Below are 22,749 nucleotides of genomic sequence, written 5' to 3'. Positions count from 1 at the left end.
AGTATGGTCACTACCCTTGTGGAGTGTGAAGCTTACATTTTGGTGTGGAAAATAATTAACAATAGGTAAACAAACAAACAGTCACAGCTTACATGCTATAGAAGAAATCAGTAGGGATGTGTGATAGAGAATAAAAGCAGGCTCTACCAGATATGGCTAACTGAGGAATACCTCTCTAAGGAGTCCTTTAGGTTAAGACCTGGAGTATAAAAAGAAGTTACCTAAATAGAGAGCCAGGACAAGAGGATTCCAGACAGAAGGAATATGTCCAAAGGCCTGACCAAGTGAGCAAGTGGGAGAAGAGCATAAGATGAAATTTGAGAAATAAAATAAGAACCGGAATTCGCAGATCTGACAGATTAGGTGAGACTTTGGGATTTTAATCAAAAGGCAAAGAAAAACACTGAAGAGTCTTATGCAGGGGAGTGCTATCTGATTTAGTCTTTTAAAATGATCGTTCTAGATATGTAAACTGCACATCAATAAAGCCATTTACATTTTTCTTTTAATTACTCTAAAGATTTCCCTGGCAATCCAGTGGTTAAGATTCCATGCTTCCAACGTTAGGGGCATGGGTTTGCTCCCTCGTCAGGAAACTTAAGATCCTGCATGCCGCATGGCACAGCCAAAGATAAATAAATTAAATATTGCCAGAAGGAACCTTAAAAAAAAAAGAAGGACTAGCTGTAGAGAGAATCTCCACAGGTTTAGAGAGGGGTAAGAGAGAAAAAGCAAGGGACCAGTTAAACTATTACAACAATCAGGCAAGTGATATTGATAGCTTGGCACTAGATGCCTCCCAGAGGATGGAATGGAGTAGGAGAAGGCAGATAGAAGGACTGTGAAGGTGACTATAGGACTTGCTGATGGGTTGAGTGTGGAGGTGATAGGAGAGTGAGCTGTCAAGGATGACTCCCATGTTTTAGTCATATTTCACATAATCTTTAAAATCAGCTTAGAAGTCATCATATCCCTGTTTTATAGATGGGGAATCCAGGCTTAGGAAGTTAATGAAACCTAACCAAATTCTCCATCCAGTAAGCATCAGAGCCAAATTTGAATCCAGTTGTATTCTTTCCATTATGCCATGCTCCCTTCAAACGAGTTAACCCTATTCATATTGGTGTGTTCCATTTACAGTCTGAAAAGCATCATTGGGATTGGGGTTGGAGCTGGAGCTTACATCCTCAGCAGATTTACAGTAAGTACATGGAGGATTAGTCTCAACACTCTTGAGGCACTGCCTAGGTCACAGTTCTTACTGCTATGTTAAATGAGAAGGAACTATCGTGGATCTTACGTCTGTTTTTCTATAAATTCTGTCCACAGATACTGGTTTGTATAAAGCCTTGTTTTGTACTTCTAGCACCTAAAAAAATAAGAGATGCGGGCAGGATATCATCAATAAAAAATAACTCAGAGAACATTTAGAGTGGAATTTCTTACAGCCATTAAAATTTTATAAGACGAGCTTATGATACATAATTCACATATATTACAACCTTAACAAAGAGGTTAGAATACAGATGCAGGTAAAGTTTGTCATAAGCATAGGAAAGAACTGGAAGAAAACATACCAAAATACTAAGATTGATGATGTGTAATTAGATAATAGATTTTATTTTCTGCTTTTCATAATTCCTCTGGTTATCACATTCTCTATAGTGAGCATAATCAGAGGGGGAAAAGTAAGCTGGGAAGTTTTTAGTTTACATAGAAATGTTCTTACTGATTTTTCCCAAATGCCTCCTGGGTGATAGGACAATCTTCTGAGGGTGGTATTACCTCTTCATGTAGTTTTAGAAAAAACAAGAAGTCGCTACTGGGGACAGTCTAAGCCTTAACAGCCCATTATGTCATGTGGGCCCTGCCCAGGAGGGTAGACCCACCCTGAGCTAAACAGCCGTGGAGATAGCTGTGGCCATCCTCTGCTGTGGAAGTGAAAACTATCACCCCCATAGATCCTTGCAAAAAGCAAGGCAATTTAGGAAGCTGGTTTTCCACATGCTGAGTTAGATTTATGGAGCTGTTTTTCTAAATATCCTCCCTAGCACCTCTCTGACCCTTTTTTAAAATCTGAGACATCCAGGCCTAGGAAGAGTTGACTAACCACACTCCAGTAGTTTTAGAAGAAGCTGAGAGTGGGGCTCTTATACTGTTGTCTTTGTATCGTTTCAGCTCAATCATCCAGAACTTGTGGAAGGTCTTGTGCTCATTAACGTCGACCCTTGTGCTAAAGGCTGGATTGACTGGGCAGCTTCCAAAGTAAGACCAAACAGTATCCTTTGGCTCATCCCTTACTCCCTTCTCAAAATGGCTTATCTGTTTTTTATTTTTTCATTCATACACTTAAGGGCAAGAAGTCTTAAGTATACAGCTTGATATGAATATTTACACATGTAATCACCATTCAGTCAATATACAGAATATTTCCAACTCTGCCCTTAATACTTCCTCCCTTTCCCAAAAAGAAACCATTATTCTGGTATCTATTACCATAGATTGATTGATTTTATATATTCAGAATAATAGAAGATGTGTTCTTTCATATCTTGCTTCTTTCATTCATCATTGTCTGTGAGTCTCAGTCATGAATGGAATACTATGCAACTGAAAAATTATGGGGTTTTTTTGTTGTTATTTAGGGGAATGAGAAAATTCTCATGCTTAAAAAACAATAACATTTTTTAAAAATACATATATGCATAAGAAAAGAAGAAAAATGCTACTAGTAGTTACATCTTTGGTAGCATTACTGATTCTTATTTTTATTTTATATGTTCTATATTTTCCTAATTTTGCTTTGCTTTCATAGTTATTTTAAAATATTAAACTATTCTATCTACCAGCAGACCAGATTCTGAAAAGTTTATCTGTTCTTCCCCACCTTTTTTTTTTTTTTTTAATTTGGCTGCACTTGCACTGGCTCTTAGTTGCAGTATGTGGGATCTTCAGTTGTGGCATGTGGGTTCTAGTTCCCTGACCGGGGAACAAACCCGGGGCTCCTGCATTGGGAGCACAGAGTCTTAGCCACTAGACCACCAGGGAAGTCCCCCCACCTTTAACTTCCAGAGAAATGATGTATTTCCTAGCTTTGGATGAAATATATCAACATTGCTTTTGCCAGATATTATGGAAATTCTTTCTTACAACTGACTTCAGATTTGTTCTAATTCCTGTCTAGTATGTGGTACATTAAAACTTACATGAACACTCTTAATAACATGATGTAATCTAGTAAACATTCTTATAAAGCTTTAGAATGACATGATGAATATTAAATAGGTTATTAAATGATGAAATGAAATAGGTTATTCTAATTATCTTTAATTTATAACCTGTGGATCATTGATAACCCAGGTGAAGATTTCTGGGCTTCTTTCTTACTCCATCTTTCCGGGACTACCTGATCCTGCTCCACCCATATCCGCGTCTGTTTCCCTTATCTCCTCTTCTCCATCTCCACCCCCAACTCAGTACTTTACCTCTGCGCCAAGTCCACAGTAGGAACTGAGCTTAAAATCAACAGAGAAGGTTTAAGGGAAATCAGCAACATAATGTGAGTTGGAAATTTTTCTGAAAATAGACTAACAGGCTGCAGATTTACACAGATTGATGCATTTATTAGACTGTGATGTGCATAGCTTTGACGTGGGGAAAATTAAGAGAAAAGCTTTCAAAACGCAAGAACATTCTGTAAACAAAGCAGTTTCCTCCCACTCCTTGAAATGAAGATAGCAAAAACTAGAGGAAAGAAAAAAAAATTGCTTTTTCTTTTGGATGCCTTGGGAGTGGTTGTAAGTCTACCTTATTAAGATAAACCCAGTGTAAATGCAGAAACACAGGTAGAAATTAAGTAGCTATAGTTGTGAGCTCTAGGTCCCACGTTCTCAAAGAAGTAACAGCCAGCATTTCTTCTACCACCTATTTCAGAGTAGGCCATATTATTACCCTAGAAGGAAGATTTTGTTTTTTCCTGACTTCTTTCTTGTTCTCAGATTTCTTGGGACCACTATCTCATGAAAATGTGTGACACTGAGTTATATTTTTTGTGTTTTTAAGATTAGCATATTTATAAAAAAGTGCACTAATAAAGTGGACAGATTGATAAAATTTTACCCATGCTCACTCTCTTGACACGAAGTTTTTATCTTTTTAGCTCTCGGGCTTGACAACCAACGTTGTGGACATAATTTTGGCTCATCACTTTGGGCAGGTAAGTGCCTATTCCAGCCAGAAGAGGGGTGTGTTTATTGGCTTGTGTGTAAAGTCTTATTCACCTCAGGAAAGAAAGGGTTCCCTGGAACTCCCTTGATCCCAGTGAGTTAACACTTTCAGTGCCGTGGGAGATGCACATGGCGCCCACCAAAGGCCAGTCTCAGGGGAGGGCATTAACTCAGTGGCACCTGGCTCTTGGCGTTCAGCGAGATGAGAGAAGGCAGCTCCCACCCCACCCCCAACCCGTTCCCTGTAAGCCGCACGCCATCTGTTCCTGTTTGACGACATCACGTGCCTCACCAAGCTTCTTTGGAGCCAAAATGAGGTCTGGGAAGAAGGGCTGCACAGAAATAGAGATTTCAGAGAAAATAAAAAACAAACCAAAAGACACCACAGATGTTAGTGCTAAAAGAACCTTTTGTTCAAATCCCATGTCTTTCTGGTAAAGAAACTGAAGTCTATAGAGGAAATGCCAATTATGTGGATAGCTGTTGGGTGAAAGAGGTCAGGACCCTAGTCCTCTTTTCAGAGAGAAAGTAAGTTGAGTAACAGAATTCCTGTCCCAATTACACTGTGTCTTTTCTGACACTACCAAAGAATTCTCAGACACCAGCTGGATGTCCTGCAGCTCAGCTCGATGGCACGGTCTTCCTGAATATCGGTCAGACCCCGCAGGTTAGAGCTGAGTGCCAGCCACCGAGCCGCCACTGCTCCCCCGTCCCCCACCTCAGCACTCCAGGTGGTCACCTGTGCTTCTGGCCAGCCAGCTATAGATCAGAGGTTCCAGTAGCCCCCTCCTTGGGTCCAGATTGTTTTCTAGAGCTGCTCACAGAGAAACACTGTATTGACTACACTGGCTTAATATAAAAGGACCTAACTCGGGAACAGCTGAATGAGAGAGATGCCCAGAGCAGTTGTATGGAAAGGGGCAGGGAGCTCCCCTGTCCTCTGGAATGCCCCAGTCTCCCAGAGTGGCCATGCCTTCCCCAACCTGGAGGCCCTCCCACACCTGTTTTTTGGGGCTTTATGGTGGCTTTGTTACAGACACGTGATTATGTGGCAGTCAATTCAACATTCACCTCCTTTACACCCCCGCCCCCAGAGAGAAGGGCAGGGTAGGGTTGAAAGTTCCAGCCCCCTACTCACAGGGACTGGTTCCATGTAGAAGTTACTTAGGGGCTTTCCTAAAATCCCATCATTAACCAAAAAAAGATTCTTTATCAGTCTCATCGCAAGGTTTTACAGAGCTCTGTGCCAGGAGGGGGATGAAGACCAAGTATATATTTCTTGCTATAAATCATAGCATCACAGATGACCTATGAAGGAGGGAGGGAATGAATGAGCAATGAGTGTGGAGAGCTGTGAGGTGTCTGGAGTTGGGATGAAAACTATAAGTAGGAGTAATGCATGCTCAACTGTTGCCTATGTATTAAAGGAAAATGGTCAATGTGGAGAAAATTAACATTTACTGAGTACTCATTCTGTGTAAATACTTTGACAAGTACCTTTTAGGCACAAACTCAGTTATTTTTTTTTCACGTGGTTCTATTAAACTTACTTTAAGATGGAAAAACTGAGGGCCAGAGAGGGAACATAACTTGCTACAATTGTCCAGCTAGCAAGCGGTCTGAATCCAAATCAGGCTCACTCCAAAGTCCATAGTTATTTCTTTGATTGAGATTGTATTTCAGCACAATTACAAATTCACATATATATATTTTTAACATTAAAAAAAATTATTTATTTTTGGCTGTGCTGGGTCTTTGTTGCTTTGTGCAGGCTTTCTCTGGCTCTAGAGTGAATGGGGGCTAGTTTGTTGTGGTGCACAGGCTTCTCATTGTGGTGGTTTCTCTTGTTGAAGCATGGGCTTCAGGAGTTGAAGCACACGGGCTTAGTTGTTTTGCAGCATGTGGCATCTTCCCAGACCAGGGATCAAACTCGTGTCCTCTGCATTGGCAGGCAGATTCTTATCAGTTGTGCCACGAGGGAAGTCCCCACATACATTTTAGAGCAGAGGAGTTTTGCAGGGCTTGATACAAAGAATCTGTTACTCACCCCAATTCTGCTTCTTAGAGGTAACCACTTTAATTCTTTTAGCAGATTCTTTGGGTTTTGCCTCATTAATTAAGGTATTATTTATGTTTAATAAAGGACACAAATATAAGTACATCTCAGTGATCTTTTATACATACTCATGTCCATCCATCCTAAGTCACTTTAGTCACGTCCGACTCTTTGTGACCCTATGGAGCCTGGCAGCTCCTCTGTCCATAGGTGTCTCCAGGCTAGAAGTGGGTTGCCATTTCCTTCTCCAAGGCGTCTTCCTGACCCAAGGATTGAACCTGAATCCCTTATGTCTCCTGCATTGGCAGGCAGATTCTTTGCCACTAGCACCACCTGGGAAGCCCATACTCTCATGTAACCATCACCGAATCAAGATACAGAACATCTCAAAAAGCTTCCCTCGTGCCCCTTCCTAATCACTAATTCCCCTCTCCAAACAAGTATTCACTGTTCTGTTACCTCTATAGATTATCTTGCCTGTTCTTGAACTTCATATAAATGTAATTACATAGTGTACACTCTAATGGGCCCAGCTTCTTTTGCTCAGTATAGTGTTTGAGATTCAAACCTGTTTTCCTATGCATCAGTAGTTCATTCTTAGATTCTGTGTAGCAGTCCATTGTTATATACCATGAATGTTCCTTTGAGCATTTGGGTTATTTCCAATATTTTGCTTTTGTTTTGCTATTATGAATAAAGCTTCTATGGACAGTCTTCAATCAGTTCAGTTCAGTCGCTCGGTCGTGTCTGACTGTTTGCGACCCCATGGACTGCAACACGCCAGGCTTCCCTATCCTTCATCAACTCCCGGAGAATGCTCAAACTCATGTCCATGGGGTCAGTGATGCTGTCCAACCATCTCATCCTCTGTCGTCCCCTTCTCCTCGTGCCTTCAGTCTTTCCCAGAATCAGGGTCTTTTCCAGTGAGTCAGTTCTTCGCATCAGGTGGCCAAAGTGTTGGAGTTTCAGCTTCAGCATCAGTCCTTCTAATGAATATTCAGGACTGATTTCCTTTAGGATTGACTGATTTGATCTCCTTGCAGTCCAAGGGACTCTCAAGAGTCTTCTCCAACACCATAGTTCCAAAGCATCCATTCTTTGGTGCTCAGCTTTCTTTATAGTCCAGCTCTCACATCCATACATGACTATTGGAAAAACCATAGCTTTGACTAGACGGACTTTTGTCGGCACAGTAATGTCTCTGCTTTTTAACATGCTGTCTAGGTTGGTCATAGCTTTTCTTCCATAAAAAAATTCTTCTGTGAACATTCTTATATGTGTCTTTTTGGACATAAGCCTCAGTTCTCTTCAACTGTCTAGCCTCTCTCTCTTTAAATATGCGTGTATTTCCACCTGTTGGTTTTTCAGTTGTAGGCATTATCTTTGGCATTCCATTATGAAAGAGGATTTCTCTCATATTCACACATACACCGACACCATGTCCCTCATTTATGTTTTCTACTACTCCATCCTTCCAATATAACATGATTTGGATTAGATAAATTTCCAGCATTTATACTAGCATAGAAATGTTACTCAGAGCTGAGCCATGACAGATTTCTTTTTCTATACATTTCTCCTTTACCAAGTGACAGTGTTAAAATTTTTAAGTAAAGAATACCAGGGGACACTGTAAGGTGATAGTAGCAGGAAAGCACTGCCATTTTTTTTCTTTTTGCTGCACTGCATGAGGGGCTTTTGTTCAAGGATTGAACTCTCACCCCTTCAGTGAAAGCACAGAGTCTTAAACTGGACTGCCAGGGAAGTTCCTGTTCTGCCTTTTAAAAATATTTCAGCACAAGAATCAGGACTTGCCATACAGAAGACCTGGTGACACTCATCTCAGCCTCCTTCAGGTCACACTTTCTCCATCCTATGGGCTGTTTCCAGGGTCCAGTCAAGGGACAGAAGCTACATGCTTTGAGTAGAGAAAATTTCATGTAATATATCAACTAGTAGAAGGTGGCTTACTTCTTCAAGAGGTGAAAAAGGACTTTGAGGTGTCCAAAAGTAGCAGGTGGAAAAACAGCAGCTACTCCTAGGCTGAGGGGAGGAGAAGCAGGGGGGACAGAGAATATGATGGTTGGATGGAATCACCAACTCAACGGACATGAATCTGGGCAAACTCCAAGAGACAGTGAAGGACTGGGAAGCTTGGCGTGCTGCACTCCATGGGGTTGCAAAGAGTTGGATACGGCTTAGCGACTGAACTACAACTCCTCTTAGGCCACGGAAATGTGAACACTGAAGGAACTGAGGACTTAGTTGAGCCCCCACCAGCACGCCTAAGAGTGAGGCCTGTTCACGGGAGGAATGGTTTCCACAGAAAGTACAGCTGGCCAACTGTGAAGAAACTTGCCCAGAGGGTAAGGGCCCTGACTTGTCCACAGAGCCATTCACCAGATCGGGGAGACATTTGTCTAAAATAAGGTCTGAACAGCTGCGGAAGCTACAGAAACTGCAGTTGGATGGGAAGAACCTGGGCCTAGGATGTGGTGATAGCTAGTCTATGAGAATTCTTGAGACCTTGGGCCAGTGGCTCCTGTGCTAAATTTTAAACAAAGGACTGGCAAACGGAAAATGTTTTTATTTTTTTCCTGTGCTCGGTCTTTGTTGCTTAGTGTCGGCTCTTCGTTGGGGCTCACAGGCTTTCTCTAGTTTCCGCTCACAGGTTTCATTGCCCCATGGCATTTGGGGATCCTGGTTTCCTCAGGGATTGAACCCACGTACTCTGCTTTGGAAGTTGGGTTCTTAATCGCTTGACCTTCAGGGAAGTCCCTGTCTTATAAATTTTTTCTTTTTTTTACTGTTTATCTGGCTGCTTCAAGTCTCCGTTGTGGCGTGTGGGATCTTTGTTACGTCCTGCAGATCTTTCGTTATGGCACATGGACTCTGCATGTAGCACACAGACTTAGTTGCTCCTTGGCATGTGGGATCTTAGTTCCCTGACAGGGATCAACCACCTTCCCTGAATTGCAAGGCAGATTCTTAACTACTGGAACACCAGGAAAGTCTCTCTTTTAACGTTCTTAATGGTGTCCTTTGAAGCACAGTTTTTATTTATTTATTTTATGTATTTGGGTTTAACCTAATGAAAGTATCTTTTTGTTTTGTTTTATTTCATTTTTATTGGGGTATAGTGTTGATACACAGTGTTGTGGTAGTTTCAGGTATATAGCGAAGTGAATCTGTTAGATACATGTATCTATATAGCCACTCTTTTTTAGATTATTTTCCCATATAGCCTATTACAGAGTATTGAGTAGAGTTCCCTGTGCTATACAGTAGGTCTTTATTAGTTACCTACTTTATATATAATAGAAGTGTGTGTGTGTGTCAATCCCTGTCTTCCAGTTTATCTGTTTGCCATCCCATGGCCCTGGTAACCAGTTTATTTTCTACCTGAAACACAAAAGGTTTTAATTTTGATGAAGTCCAGGCTATTTTTTCTTTTGTTGCTTATACTTTTGGTGTCATATCTAAGAAACCATCACTTAATCCAAAGTCATGAAGATTTACAACTATCCTTTCTCTTTAGAGTTTTATACTTACAGCTCTTAACATTTAGGTCTGTGGTCTGTTTTGAGCTAATTTTTTGTACGTGGTGTAAAGTTGGACACTAACTTCATTCCTTTGAAAATCCAATTTTCCCAGTACGATTAAAAGACTTTTCTTTGTCCAGTGAGTTGTCTGGGCTCCCTCGTTGAAAACCAGTTGACCAAAAAAAAAAGAAAACCAGTTGACCATAAATTTAAGGATTTATTTTGGAAGGCTCATTTTTATCTTACTGATGTTTGTCTAGCCTTATGCCAGTATCACAGAAGGGCTTCCCAGGTGGTGCAGTGGTAAAGAACTGCCTGCTAGTGCAGGAGATGCAAGGAGACGCAGGTTTGATCCCTGGGTTGGGCAGATCCTTTGGAGAAGGAAATGGCAACCCACTCCAGTATTCTTGCCTGGAAAATTCCATGGACAGAGGAGCCTGGTGGGCTGCAGTCCACGGGGCTGCAAAGAGTTGAATACAATTGAGCAACTGAGCACACACATACACACATGCCCATAGCACAGTGTCTTGATTACTATAATGGTTTCTGTACAGTAAGAACATCCTCACAGTATATACATATTGTGTGTTTAATTAAAAACATGTGCAGCCACAGACAAGAGGTTGTCACAAGGCTGATGAGTTCATTTAAAATTTAAACAAGTGAATGCATGTATTACTCTTACTGCTTTGAAATGGAAGCATATAAGGTTACTATACATTAATAATCTCATCTTCACTAATAAAAATACAATGATAACCCCTTTTTATCTGTCAAATTAGCAGAAGTCAAAAAGAGTGATCATTTATACTAGCAAGGGTGTGTAAAAACTATAAATAAATGAGAAGGCCCCATATGTCCTGATAAGGAGTAACCTCAGTGCAGAATAGTATGTCTGCACACTACAGTTTGTGTTCTAAAGAAATGTGAGTGATGGGGTGCAACTTACACATAACAGCTTTTCCTAGGGAGTTCCGTTAGCACTTAAGCCAGTTTTACCCCTTTTATTTCTTTCTTTTTTTTTTTTTTTTTAGTTGGAGGCCAATCACTTCACAACATTTCAGTGGGTTTTGTCATACATTGATATGAATCAGCCATGGATTTACACGTATTCCCCATCCCGATCCCCGCTCCCACCTCCCTCTCCACCCGATTCCTCTGGGTCTTCCCCTTTTATACCATTATTACTTCTGCCCCTTTTTTATCTCAAACCTTTTGCTCAAGTTCCTCTTCAGACTTTGAAGGGGGAACTGTAGAGGTCATTTTATCTCTGATTGCAATGTGGTTCCTTTGTTGTCCACTTTTCTTAATATCTTCATTTATCGAGTTTCCTTGGAATGGCTCCCGGGCCCTTCGCTTCAGGGACACTCTGATTCAGTTGGCCAGTTTCCTACTGTACTCTTGGCTCACTGTCCCCATGTAGTAGTGAGAATACTCACACAAGTTCTCCTTCCCTCGGTTTCTCCACAAGGGTTGCTGGTGGTGAACTTTGCACACTGCTTTAGATTAACTGACTCTCTCACTACCCCTGATATATTTTTTTCTCTAGTGTAAACCCTTTTTCTTCTGCTTAAAATTGTCCATATTTACTGGTGTATGTGTATGTCCATATATGTCCATATATACTTACATATACAAAAACCTGGCAACTGGTTCTAGTGGCCTCAGATAAAGCCAGTGAGATAAGGATCATTGGATAATGGGTAGTAAGGAGGGAAGTTTTCTTTTCACTGATAGACTCTTGCTTCTCTTGAATTTTATACAGGGCTTATAGCCAGTATTCTACAATAGTTTTATTTATTGCTTTTTGGCTTCACTGGGTCTTCGTTGCTGCATGCAGGAACTTTCTCTAGTTTTAGCGAGCAGCGCTACTCTTGTTGCAGAGCACAGGCTTTGGAGCAAGAGCTCAGTAGCTGTAGTACACGGGCTTAGTTGTGCCCCAGCATGTGAAATCTTCCCGGACCAGGGATTTAACCCATGTCCCCTTCATTGGCAGGCAGACACTGCACTACCAGGGAAGTCCCTGTAATAACTTTAAGTGGGACATAATCTATAAAAATTTTGAATCACTATGTGGTATACCTGAAACTAATGTAATATTATAAATAAACTCCACTGCCTCAAAAAAAAACCCTGTAATATTGGTAAATAAATGATAAATTGACTTAATCAATAAAATATTAATGGAATATAATATGCAGTTCTAGAATGTATATTATTAAATAATAGTATATAAATAGATATTACACCCACTATATTGATGAAAATATAGAGAAGTTAATGATGCAGATTTATGACTAATTAGAGAAGTGTTACTTTCCATTTATTTTATACTTTACAGTTCATATTAGCATTTCTTATTTAATCTTTAAAACATCCCTGTCGGGTAACTGGTTATTATCTTCATTTTACAGACAAGACACTGTCTCTGTGAAAGTGGCAGAGCATGAATAAAACACAAATAAGGAAATTAGGGTTCCAAATGGTGAGGTAACCTCAGTTTTACATCTAGTACTCGAATCCAGGTTGAGTGCAGTTTCCACTGTGCTGTGGAGAAGAGGATTCACAGCATAGTCCCAGGTTTTTGTGCTTGACTTGATTACCAACCTTTTCCATCATAGACTCCTTGGAGCCCTCATCCAGCACAGAATATGGTGCCGTTCAACCTACCAGGGGCCTAGGAGGCCCTAGGGTCTGCCCCGTCTCCTATAATGGGCAGGGAGCTTTGGCTTTGGGCACTGAGAATGCAAACCAAACGAGATAGATTTGTACTGTAGCTTAGGAGTTCACCTGTGTCTTCTTTTCATTGTTCTAGGAAGAGTTGCAGGCCAACCTGGACCTGATTCAGACCTACAGACTGCATATTGCCCAAGATATCAACCAGGAAAACCTACAGCTCTTCCTGGGTTCCTACAACGGGTACAGTTGTTTCTGTTCCTTCACTTAAATGCAGACGAGGTCTGAGAAGCTAATGGATATTTAAGAGAGAATCAGGAGGGGAAGTAAGCTGCTTCTTACAATGTTGTGTGATGGTGTTACTTTTGCACTTTCACCACAGTGGAAGAGGAAGAGCTTTCAGATAGATATGAAAATAGCTTTCAAGAATGAATGAACTGAATGCTGTTTCAGGCATATTCACCTACCAGTTGTACTTTTAATATGTTTTGAGACCAAAAGGACTTAAAAGTTATGTAAACACACAAAAACACACAATTTGGGTGACACAGAAAAATGCATGTAGAGGACAGAAGGATAGAAGTTTGGGACCTTAATTCAGTCTCTCTCTGCTGATATTCTGTCATCAGGCAGAAGTGAAATGTGAACAGTAGTAAATTCTCTTTTGTTTGTGTATTTCCAAAGTTGTCACATTTCCCCTAGTCACTGAGAGAAGCCTGATTCTTATCTTGGGTCCAGTTTCTCCAGTGAAAATGTTAGCTCCTCCTAGCTTCCTGGTTATATGGAGAAAGACTGAGGAAATGGGTCAGCTGTAACTTACCCAGAGTTACACAGCCAGTAGGAGCAAGGCAAGTTTTGAATCCAGTCTCTCTATCTCCTTCCTCTGTATTACAGAGCGTCCTTATTTTTAGCTGAAATCAGAAAGGATATTAAATACTACAGTAAACTGTAAGTACCAGGAAAATAGTTCCCCTAAAAGGTTCCCCTTAAATTGTTCCTGGGGACTTCCCTCATGGTCCGGTGGCTAAGACTCCACCCCCCCCAATTCCAGGATCCCGAGTTTGAGCCCTGGTCAGGGAACTAGATCCTGTGTGATGCAACTGCAGATCCCACATTTGGCAACTTAGAAGATTGAAAATCCCATGTGCTGCCAGTAAGACCCAGCACAGGCAAATAAATAAAATAAAAACAAATATTTTTTAAAATTATTCCTGTAAAGTAATTGGAAAATAAGACACTTAGGACTTGAGGATTTCAACAGCATTGCTGTTAAGTTTTAAAGTTGCCTCCTTTCACTGTCCTACCAAGTGCCTTATTCCTTCTCTGTTCCACTCAGGATGCCACTAACGAGGCTACTTGTGAACAAAAGCTATAAAATCTCTCCCCTTGTCAGGTGTGAAGGAAAGATAATTTCCAGATTCTTTGATACCTTTGAGTTTTCAGGAAATAACCTGAGTTGCCATGACTTTACCTGAAACGTGCATTGTTTCCTTTGTGTCTCTCTAGCCGCAAAGACCTGGAGATTGAAAGACCCGTTCTGGGACAAAATGATAACAAATCAAAGACGTTAAAGTAAGTCTCTCGATCTGCCCGCTAAGTTGCTAAATACACCTGCCTTTGATAGATGAAGCCAGTGTTCTGTGGAGTATGTGTGCTCCTAGCTGAGTGTCCTCTTGTTTGCCTTCCCCCAGGTGCTCTACTTTATTGGTGGTAGGTGACAGTTCACCCGCAGTTGAGGCTGTGGTAAGTATGTACTGACATTGTGAAGTTGAGTAAGATGAAATGTAAGTTGTTTGTAGCACACTGCTGATGTACTAGAAACAGTTGGCAGATACTAGTTTTTGTTATTTCTGATTATACATATCAGGTTTGTGCTTTGTTATCCAATCTGGAAAAATAATTCCTCATTGATCACTTGGTTTCATCAGAAGGGATCAATAGTGCCCAGACTGTTCTATATGGTACAGTTCATTCGGTGGCAGGTAGTACCACTAAATACCATTTGCTTATCATCAGATTTCTGACAGCCTTGGCCTTCTGCAGTCACCACAAATCTGGAACTGTTTTAGCAGGTTAGAAGGTTGCTGAGAGCCTGCGTACTTTTCTCTACCTCTTTCTCAAGCACATAGCACATTGGTAAAAATATTATGTGTTCATTGTAGAAAATTGGTAAATAGAAGGACAGGAGGAAAAAAATCACGATCCCGAAGACAAGCCACCATGTTTTTCTTCAATATAGATGTTGTTATTTAATCACTAAGTCATGTCCATCTCTTTTGTGACCCCATGGACTGTAGCCTGCCAGGCTCCTCTGTCCATGGGATTTCCCAGGCAAGAATACTGGAGAGGGTTGCCATTTCCTTCTCCGGGGGATCTTCCCGACCCAAGGATCAAACTCACATCTTCTATATTGGCAGGCAGATTCTTTATCACTGAGCCACCAGGGAAGCCCCTCAACATAGTTTAGATGATACTAAATATACAAGGTTTGGGGACCTGATTCCTTAGCACTGTATACTATGCTGTCTTGTAAATACACCCTTGTTTATATAACTTCATTCTCTTGTTGATTATTTATGATTGTGCACCGTTAATAATGTTGCCGGTGAACATCCATACAGAATCTTTGCCTGAAGTTTTGATCATTTCCCTGGGATGAGATGGAAATAATGTGTCAAAAATCATAAACCTTTGTAAGGTTTTTAATGCCTTTTGCCAGATTCCTTTCCAGAAAAGATACAACAGTGTGTTGCTGCTGGCAATGTAGGAGAGTGCCTGTTGCACAGCATGCTGTTCACCACTGGACTTTTCAATTATTAGTAGTTAATTTGGTCAAAAAGTGGCATCCCACGTGTTTTAATTTGCACTTCTTTAATTACACATGAAGCTTTCAGTTTTTCATAAGTCTGTTATCATTTTCTTGTCTTTCCCACATATATAAAGTAACTTAAGTTTCTGCATGAAATTATCTGGTTTTCTTTGGCCACCTTCACTTCTTTAGCTGAAAAGGTGGAGATACATGTTTTTGATAGATATAAAATATAAATATAAAATATCTATCAAAAACATTTTTTCATGAACATGTGTATTTAACACAGAAAAATAGTATTGTTTATAGAAAATATCCTTAATGAGAATTTTCTAATGATGCTGAGTTGTCTTTCTAAAATTACATGGACTTAAAGTAACGTTACCAATTATTTTTCAAGATTGCATAAGTTGGCCATACATATATGGTCTTTTTCTGATTCCATATTTTCAGTGTGTATAGAGAATAACTTCAAAATGCCACCTGTACCACAAACTAGATGCTCTTCTAGACACATTCAAAATTAACTCCCCTGCCAGAGCCTTTTATCCCCTGAATTGGTAGGGATTAGAGGGCTGTCCATGTGTGGAAGAGCAGGAAGAAACTCCACAAGTTCTAGTCTCTAGCTATTCTTACTTATTCATTCAGTATCATTTTTTGAGCTTCTTCTATTTGCTCAGTGGGCTTCCCTGGTGGTTCAGCAGTAAAGATCTGCCTGCCAATGCAGGAAATGCAGGTTCAATCCTTGGGTCAGGAAGACTCCCCTGGAGAATGAAATGGCAACCCACTCCAGTATTCTTGTCTGGGAAATCCCATGGACAGAGGAGCCTGGCTGGTCATGGGGTCGCAAAAGAGTTGGACATACTTAGTGACTAAACAACAAATATTTGCTCAGTGCACTGGAGGATACAAAAATGAATAAGATGGAGTCTTAGCAAGACTGCAAGGAGATCAAACCAGTCAATCCTAAAGGAGATCAGTCCTGGGTGCTCATTGGAAGGACTGATGCTGAAGCTGAAACTCCAGTACTTTGGCCACTTGATGTGAAGAAGTGACTCATTGGAAAAGACCCTGATGGGAAAGGAGGAGGAGAAAGGAAAGCAGGAGGAGAAGGGGACGACAGAGGATGAGATGGTTAGGTAACATGACCGATTCAATGGACATAAATTTGAGCAGACTCTGGGAGACAGTGTAGGACAGGGAAGCCTGGTGTGCTGCAGTCCATGGGGTCACAAAGAATTGGACACGATTGAGCATCTGAACTGAACTGGAGTCTTAGCATTTGGACCTGGGGAGAAAGTAGACATGTCAAAAACCAACCATTGTTCTTGGCCTGCTAGATACTGAGCCTTCGTCTTACACAGTTACAGAAATTACAAAGTGATGAACCAAGGAAAAAGCATGCTTTATTATATTGAGTACAGACTTAGGAGTCATTCTTCCAGAAGATACTTATTGTATATCTAGTATGTTCTCAGCACTTTGCCTGGCATTTAGGGATCAAGTTTCTACATTCTTCTTTTTTTTTTTTTTCTGTTGGGCTTGGTCTTAGTTTCTGCTCTCGAGCTTTCTCTAGCTGCAGAGAGCATGGCTACGCTGGTGGTGCATGGGCTCCTCTTGTTGTGGACCACAGGCTCGAGGTGCTTGGGTTTCAGTAGTTGTGACACAGGGGCTCATTAGTGGTGGCGCATGGGCTCTAGAGCATGGGCTCAGTAGTTACGGCGGACAAGCTTGGTTGCTCTGCAACATGTGGCATCTTCCCAGACCAGGGATTGAACCTGTGTCCCCTGCATTGGCAGGCGGATTCTTACCCAGTGTGCTAACAAGGAAGTCCTACATTCTGCCTTTTAGAGCATATTCTGTAGTAAGTAAACAGGTACGTTTACTGCCTGCATTGGCATTTGTATAAGAAAAAGAAAAAACCCTGACTTGATGATCCTGGCTTTTAGGTCATCCCCCTGATTTTAGAAGTTTTGAGTACCCACCCATCAGCCATCCCCAGATTAAGCATTCAGCTGGATTACTGGTTCTTGCCTAGGTAATTTTCATGACTCCTTGACTGGCTCCCTGCCTCTGCAGTCTGTCATACAGGCCACTGCTGGTTATTTTCCTGAAACAATTCACATCCCGTCACCTCAGAAACCCTCTGTGACTTCTTGCCTTCCACAGTCAGCTCAAGTTTTCTCTCCCTCTCCCTGCAGTTTATCCTCACACCATATGCTGGTCTCTGTAACCCCACACATGACCAGCATACTCACCTTGCATCCCCTGGGTCTTTACTTCTGCTTCCCCCTGACTCTGGAAGCCTTCAAATGCCCACCCCTTCTTACTTTAGCTGTAGAAATCCTGTTTATCTTTCTGTTCTCACTCAGCTCAGAAGTGAAGTTTTCAAGTACTCTCATTCTGCCTTGGGGCTTCCCTAGTGGCTCAGCAGTCAAGAATCTGCCTGCAATTCAGGAGACACAGGGGTTTGATCCCCAGGTTGGGAAGATCCCTTGGAGAAGGAAATTACAACCCACTCCAGTCCCTGGGAAATCCCATGGACAGAAGAGTGTGATGGGCTGCAGTCCATAGGATTGCAGGAGACTCAGACACGACTTAGTGATTAAACAACAACATTCTGCCTTGTGTTACATGCTTTTGCCCCTCTAGATTCTATGCTCTTAACATGGTGTTTTATATGTGTGCTTGGGCAAGCATGTGTAAAGAAGAGATCTAGTGGATCAGGTTAACCATAAAACATTGTTGAACCATTAAACAACCTCCCCAGAACATTTTCTTTGAGGTCCCCCTGCTGCCTCCAGGGCGAAGGAGAAGGTTGGGGAATGGGCACAGGGGCAGGCCGGGGAGTGGGCGCAGGGGCTGGCCGGGGAATGGGCGCAGGGGCGGGCCGGGGGGGAATGGCGCAGGGGAGGGCCGGGGAGTGGGCGCAGGGGCGGGCCGGGGAGTGGGCGCAGGGGCGGGCCGGGGAGTGGGCGCAGGGGCGGGCCGGGGGAATGGCGCAGGGGCGGGCCGGGGAGTGGGCGCAGGGTTAGGCCGGGGGAATGGCGCAGGGGAGGGCTGGGGAGTCAGCGCAGGAGAGGGCTGGGGAATGGGCGCAGGGGAGGGCTGGGGAGTGGGCGCAGGGGCGGGTTGGGGAATGGGCACAGGAGGTGTGAGGCTCAGTCATAAGGACTGGCTGTGCTGGGGAATCCTCAGGACCTCAGCAGGTGAGGCCCATAGTTCACTTTTTAAAGGAGGAGGTAACTTGCCCTGCTGCTGCGTAGCCATAGGAGGAATTAGGTTCAAAATGTAGTTCTTTAAAGACTCTACTTGTAACGGATCCAGAAAACGAACTTAGCCAGATTTTTAGATCTACTAAGAAATACAAGATATAAAGTATATCATGTAAATATATCTCCCATTTTTTATTTTGGTAATTTCTTTGGCTGATTCAACCAAAACTTGAGTTTCTCCCAGCTGAGCTTCTTGAAAGATCTTCCATGTGCCAAGCTATTTTGTATTTAGCAGTTCATAAAATTGTCTTTCTCTGTTTTTTTTTTTTTTTTTTTAGGTTGAATGCAATTCTCGCCTGAATCCTGTAAATACAACTTTGCTAAAGGTAATGTTTTTCCTTTCCTCACTGCCAACCATTAGTGAGTAAATTATATGTGGTTCAAATCACTTTATTTCTGGAATAGTTGCCAGAAACAAGGAAAACTTCTTTCCCTCATTCTCTTTAAAAAAAAAAAAAATTTTTCCTTAATATAGTCTCAGTATAGAAAATTGGAAAATAGAAAAAGAGTGGAAATATAGAAAGAATAAAATAAAATTACTCCTAATCCTGCCACCCAAAGGGGTTACCCTCTGGTAAAAAAAATATATATATATTGGTTTTTTTCCTGGGTGGTGAGGGGCTGTACTGGGTCTTCGTTGTGGTGGATGGGCTTCTACTACTGTGGAGCAGAGGCTCTGGAGCACATGGGTTCAGTAGTTGTGGTGCTCAGGTTTAGTTGCTCTGCGGTAGGTGGGAACCCAACTCCCTGACGAGGGATCAAACCTTCATCCCCTGTGTTAGAAAGCGTGTTCTTAGCCACTGGACCCCTGGAGAAGTCCCTCTTATTCATTTTTAAATCATTAAGATTATAGGCTCTTTCTAGCCCTGTGTCTGTTTTCCTCAACTTTTTGACATGTAAACATCTTCCTGTGTCATTGAAAACTTCATAAGCATTATTTAATGTTGTGAAATACTAGATAATGGATGGAAATTCTTTATAAGCTAAATTCCCTTGTATGGATAAGAAAGTTTTCCAGTAGCATTGTCACAATGAGAGTAGATGCGTTTTCTGGAACCTATAGTGGAATACTTAAGGGCCTGACCTCCTGGTCTGAATTTGTATTACAGTATATTTAAGTGCTAAACTTATGTTGCTTACTGCTGCTTTCTCAGCCTGAAAGACCTCTGCTTTCTTCCCTTTTTCTTTGAAGTGCAGTTAAAAGGGGAGTGCTGCCACTGTAAGCAGCCCATAGTTCCTGGAAATAAAACACGAGGTTAACTTTCTGATGTGACAAAACTCAGAGTGTTCTAGGGTCCAGGTGATTGATGAACTAGTTGAAACATGAATTTTTTTTTTTTATAAGTATGTGGTTTCAGATTAGCCTTTCAATGCAGGTTTGAATCAGTTTTCTAAAAGTGCAGAACTGCACGTTAAAGTAGCCACAGGTGTGCTTATTTCTGGGCAGAAATGCCCATCCCACAGCAGCGTGATGGAATTCATTCTCTGTTTGATAGGTATCCAGCTCGGAAGTAGTTCTTTCCAGTACTGTCTCTGCGTATGAGAACTGTTTTACTGGTTCTAATCATATTTTGACTCCTAAACTTCATGAAAATAACAGCCTGGGCTAATTAAGTCTGTTTTATACTTAAATCAGGTTAAATGTTTGTTCCTGATCTTATACTTAGAATTTTCAGGGAACTGACTATTCCTTGTTAACCTCAGATTCCTGTGCCTCCTGTGGCATTCCCATCTGCAGAATAACAGTCCAGCCTCAAAGTTTTCATGTTAGTGAAGGTTTCCTGAGGTTCCTGTCTCTTTTCTAAAAAGTGCCTGGATACGCTACTCTGTGAGTGTGGGAAACCTCACAAATGGAAGGAAGAAGGTGGCCTCGTGATTGACCATTGTACCCCAAGAGCTGCGTCCTCTGCGGATTGGCAGAGTATGCATCTCCGGGGCTTGTTAGAAATGTAAGTTCTTGAGCCCTGCTCCAAAGCTATTAAATAAGAATCCCTCAGGCAGGAACTTGAGTTATAATAAGCCCTCGTGGTTATTCCCATGCATGATAACAAAGCCCTACTCTAGAAATTTTTGTGCAGATGACAGTAATCAGTGTGTAAAGATTTATGAAGTGAGAGAGAGCCTCATCACTTCCAGCGGTGAAATTAAAGTGGCTGACCAAGCAGGTTGGCTGAATGCAGCATCAGTGCCTGATCATAGACCTCCCCTTAGTCATGAAGCGGAGACAGTGTAGAGTTGAGGGAACTTTTAAGAGTTTGGTGCCCTGAGAAGTAGGGGTCACACTGCTTGAGGACTCTGAAAGTAAATCCTCCAGGTAGAGGCAGAACCAAGGTAGTAGTTAACTTCATTATCACTCGAGTGGAAAATTCCTGACACGGACCTGAAAGCCGGGCCCTGCACTACTGATTAATAAATAGTGAATAATCTTTCAGAATTATATCCAAAGTTATTGCTAGAATTTAGGTCTGTGTATAAGAGCACATTGAGGACGGACTTCCCTGGTAGCTCAGTGGTAAAGAATTTGCCTGCCAGTGAAGGGGGGATATGGTTCAATCCTTGATCTGAGAGGATCCCACATGCCATGAAGCAGCTAAGCTGGTGTGCTGCAACTACTGAAGCCCACAAACCTTAGAGCCCACGCTCCACAGCAAGAGAAGCCGCCGCGATGAGAGGCCTGCATTCTACAACTGGAGAGTAGCCCTCGCTTTCCACAACCAGAGAAAGCATGAGTGCAGCAATGAAGACCCAGTGCAACCAAAAATAAATTAATTAATTAAAAAACAAAAAGAGTGCATTGAGAAGATGGACACTGGGGTGCAGTTAAACGTTGAATTAAGGAACCTAAAATTTGACTCTGTCCTGTTTGACAGGACCCTGGATATTCAGAGCATTTCCCTTAAGGGTATTCAGTTCTCAGGTGACTTATATGTTTTTCCCTTCTAGATGGCAGACTGTGGTGGACTACCCCAAGTAGTTCAGGTAAGGAGACTTTTTTTAAAAAGCACCCATTTGATTTCAGCTCTCTGTCCGTGCAGTGATTAATAGCTTCTTCTTTTGTGTCCCTAGCCTGGGAAGCTCACCGAGGCCTTCAAGTACTTTTTGCAGGGAATGGGCTACAGTGAGTAGTATACAACTTTCTATTCTAACCAAGATTTATTGATAAATGGGGTCATTTTGGCATCTGAGGAGCACTCAGTTCTCAGGGCGTAACCTCTGTGCTAGCCAGGCTGAAGTCAAGTAGAAACCAAAATTTTTTATGAAAGATTATTCTGCACATATATACAAAGATGAGCTAATGCTTACTGAGCACTTACTTTGTGCCAGGCACTCTGTATTCTTAACCTTAAAAGGTAAGTTCTGCTATTAGTCCCATTTTATAGAAGAGGAAATTGAGGCTTAGAGGCTAAGCATGTTTCTCAGGATAACAATTCAGCTGCAGAGCCATGATTCAAACCCTGGCAGTCTAACTACAGAGTCCACATGTTCAACCACTGAAGCTTCGGCAGTCCTGGCTGTGAATCTGAGGTTGTTACTTCCATTTGAACTTAGATGGATGACTCCTGGCCTAGAGAAACAAGTTAAATCAGTGAAGTCTGCTCCCCACAGGAGACAAACTTGCAGAGTGTTTCAGAGTGAATCCAAGGATGTGTCGTATCATGTGCCACTGTCTTGGTCTCTTGTATTGTGAGACCCCTGAGCTTTCTCATTTGTCCCAGGATAATCCTCACTGTCTCCTTTCTTGGAGTTTTAAAAAAGGATAAAAACCCTTCTACCCAGGTACAGAGCTCTGTATCCAGTAGGGTGATTTTTCTCCTGTCTTTGGTGTCAGTGTGATTAATGACCCCTGGGCAGCTGCTCTGGGCAGCAGCTGGACCCCTGGGTACAGCCCTGTACCTGGCAGGCAGCCCGTGTATGTCTCGTCTGGAGTGGCCGTGTCATCCCCATCTGTGAGCCACTACCAACCGAGCCCACACCCCTGTCCCTCTGGCTCACTGGGAGGAGCGGAAGTCCCTCTCCTTTCCTAGGAAGCAGTTTGTCCAGGCAAGTTGGCTGTTTATAGTGAGGGAAAAGCAGTTGCCTTTGATTAGTTGAGAGCAGTACGGTCCGAGATGTTATTGAAGCATCAGTTGGCCTTCCCTCCTTTCTGGGACCTTAGAATAAAACT

The 22,749-nt window shown here is 42.0% G+C and overlaps 1 protein-coding gene across 2 annotated transcripts in view; it reads left to right on the top strand.

Annotated features, from left to right (window-relative positions):
• Window positions 1-22,749, top strand: part of NDRG3 (NDRG family member 3) — a 64,157-nt gene that overhangs the window by 38,603 nt on the left and 2,805 nt on the right. For both annotated transcript variants that reach the window (XM_061127202.1, XM_061127203.1), the window contains exons 7-15: window positions 1,141-1,201; window positions 2,179-2,265; window positions 4,160-4,216; window positions 12,640-12,743; window positions 14,007-14,072; window positions 14,192-14,243; window positions 18,863-18,910; window positions 21,528-21,563; window positions 21,651-21,702. In XM_061127202.1, the coding sequence (XP_060983185.1) occupies window positions 1,141-1,201; window positions 2,179-2,265; window positions 4,160-4,216; window positions 12,640-12,743; window positions 14,007-14,072; window positions 14,192-14,243; window positions 18,863-18,910; window positions 21,528-21,563; window positions 21,651-21,702 (563 nt within the window). The remainder of the gene's footprint in view (window positions 1-1,140; window positions 1,202-2,178; window positions 2,266-4,159; window positions 4,217-12,639; window positions 12,744-14,006; window positions 14,073-14,191; window positions 14,244-18,862; window positions 18,911-21,527; window positions 21,564-21,650; window positions 21,703-22,749) is intronic.

Source organism: Dama dama, chromosome 23, assembly GCF_033118175.1.
Source record: "Dama dama isolate Ldn47 chromosome 23, ASM3311817v1, whole genome shotgun sequence".
NCBI classification, from domain to species: domain Eukaryota; kingdom Metazoa; phylum Chordata; class Mammalia; order Artiodactyla; family Cervidae; genus Dama; species Dama dama.
This window is presented reverse-complemented; position numbering and strand designations above follow the sequence as displayed.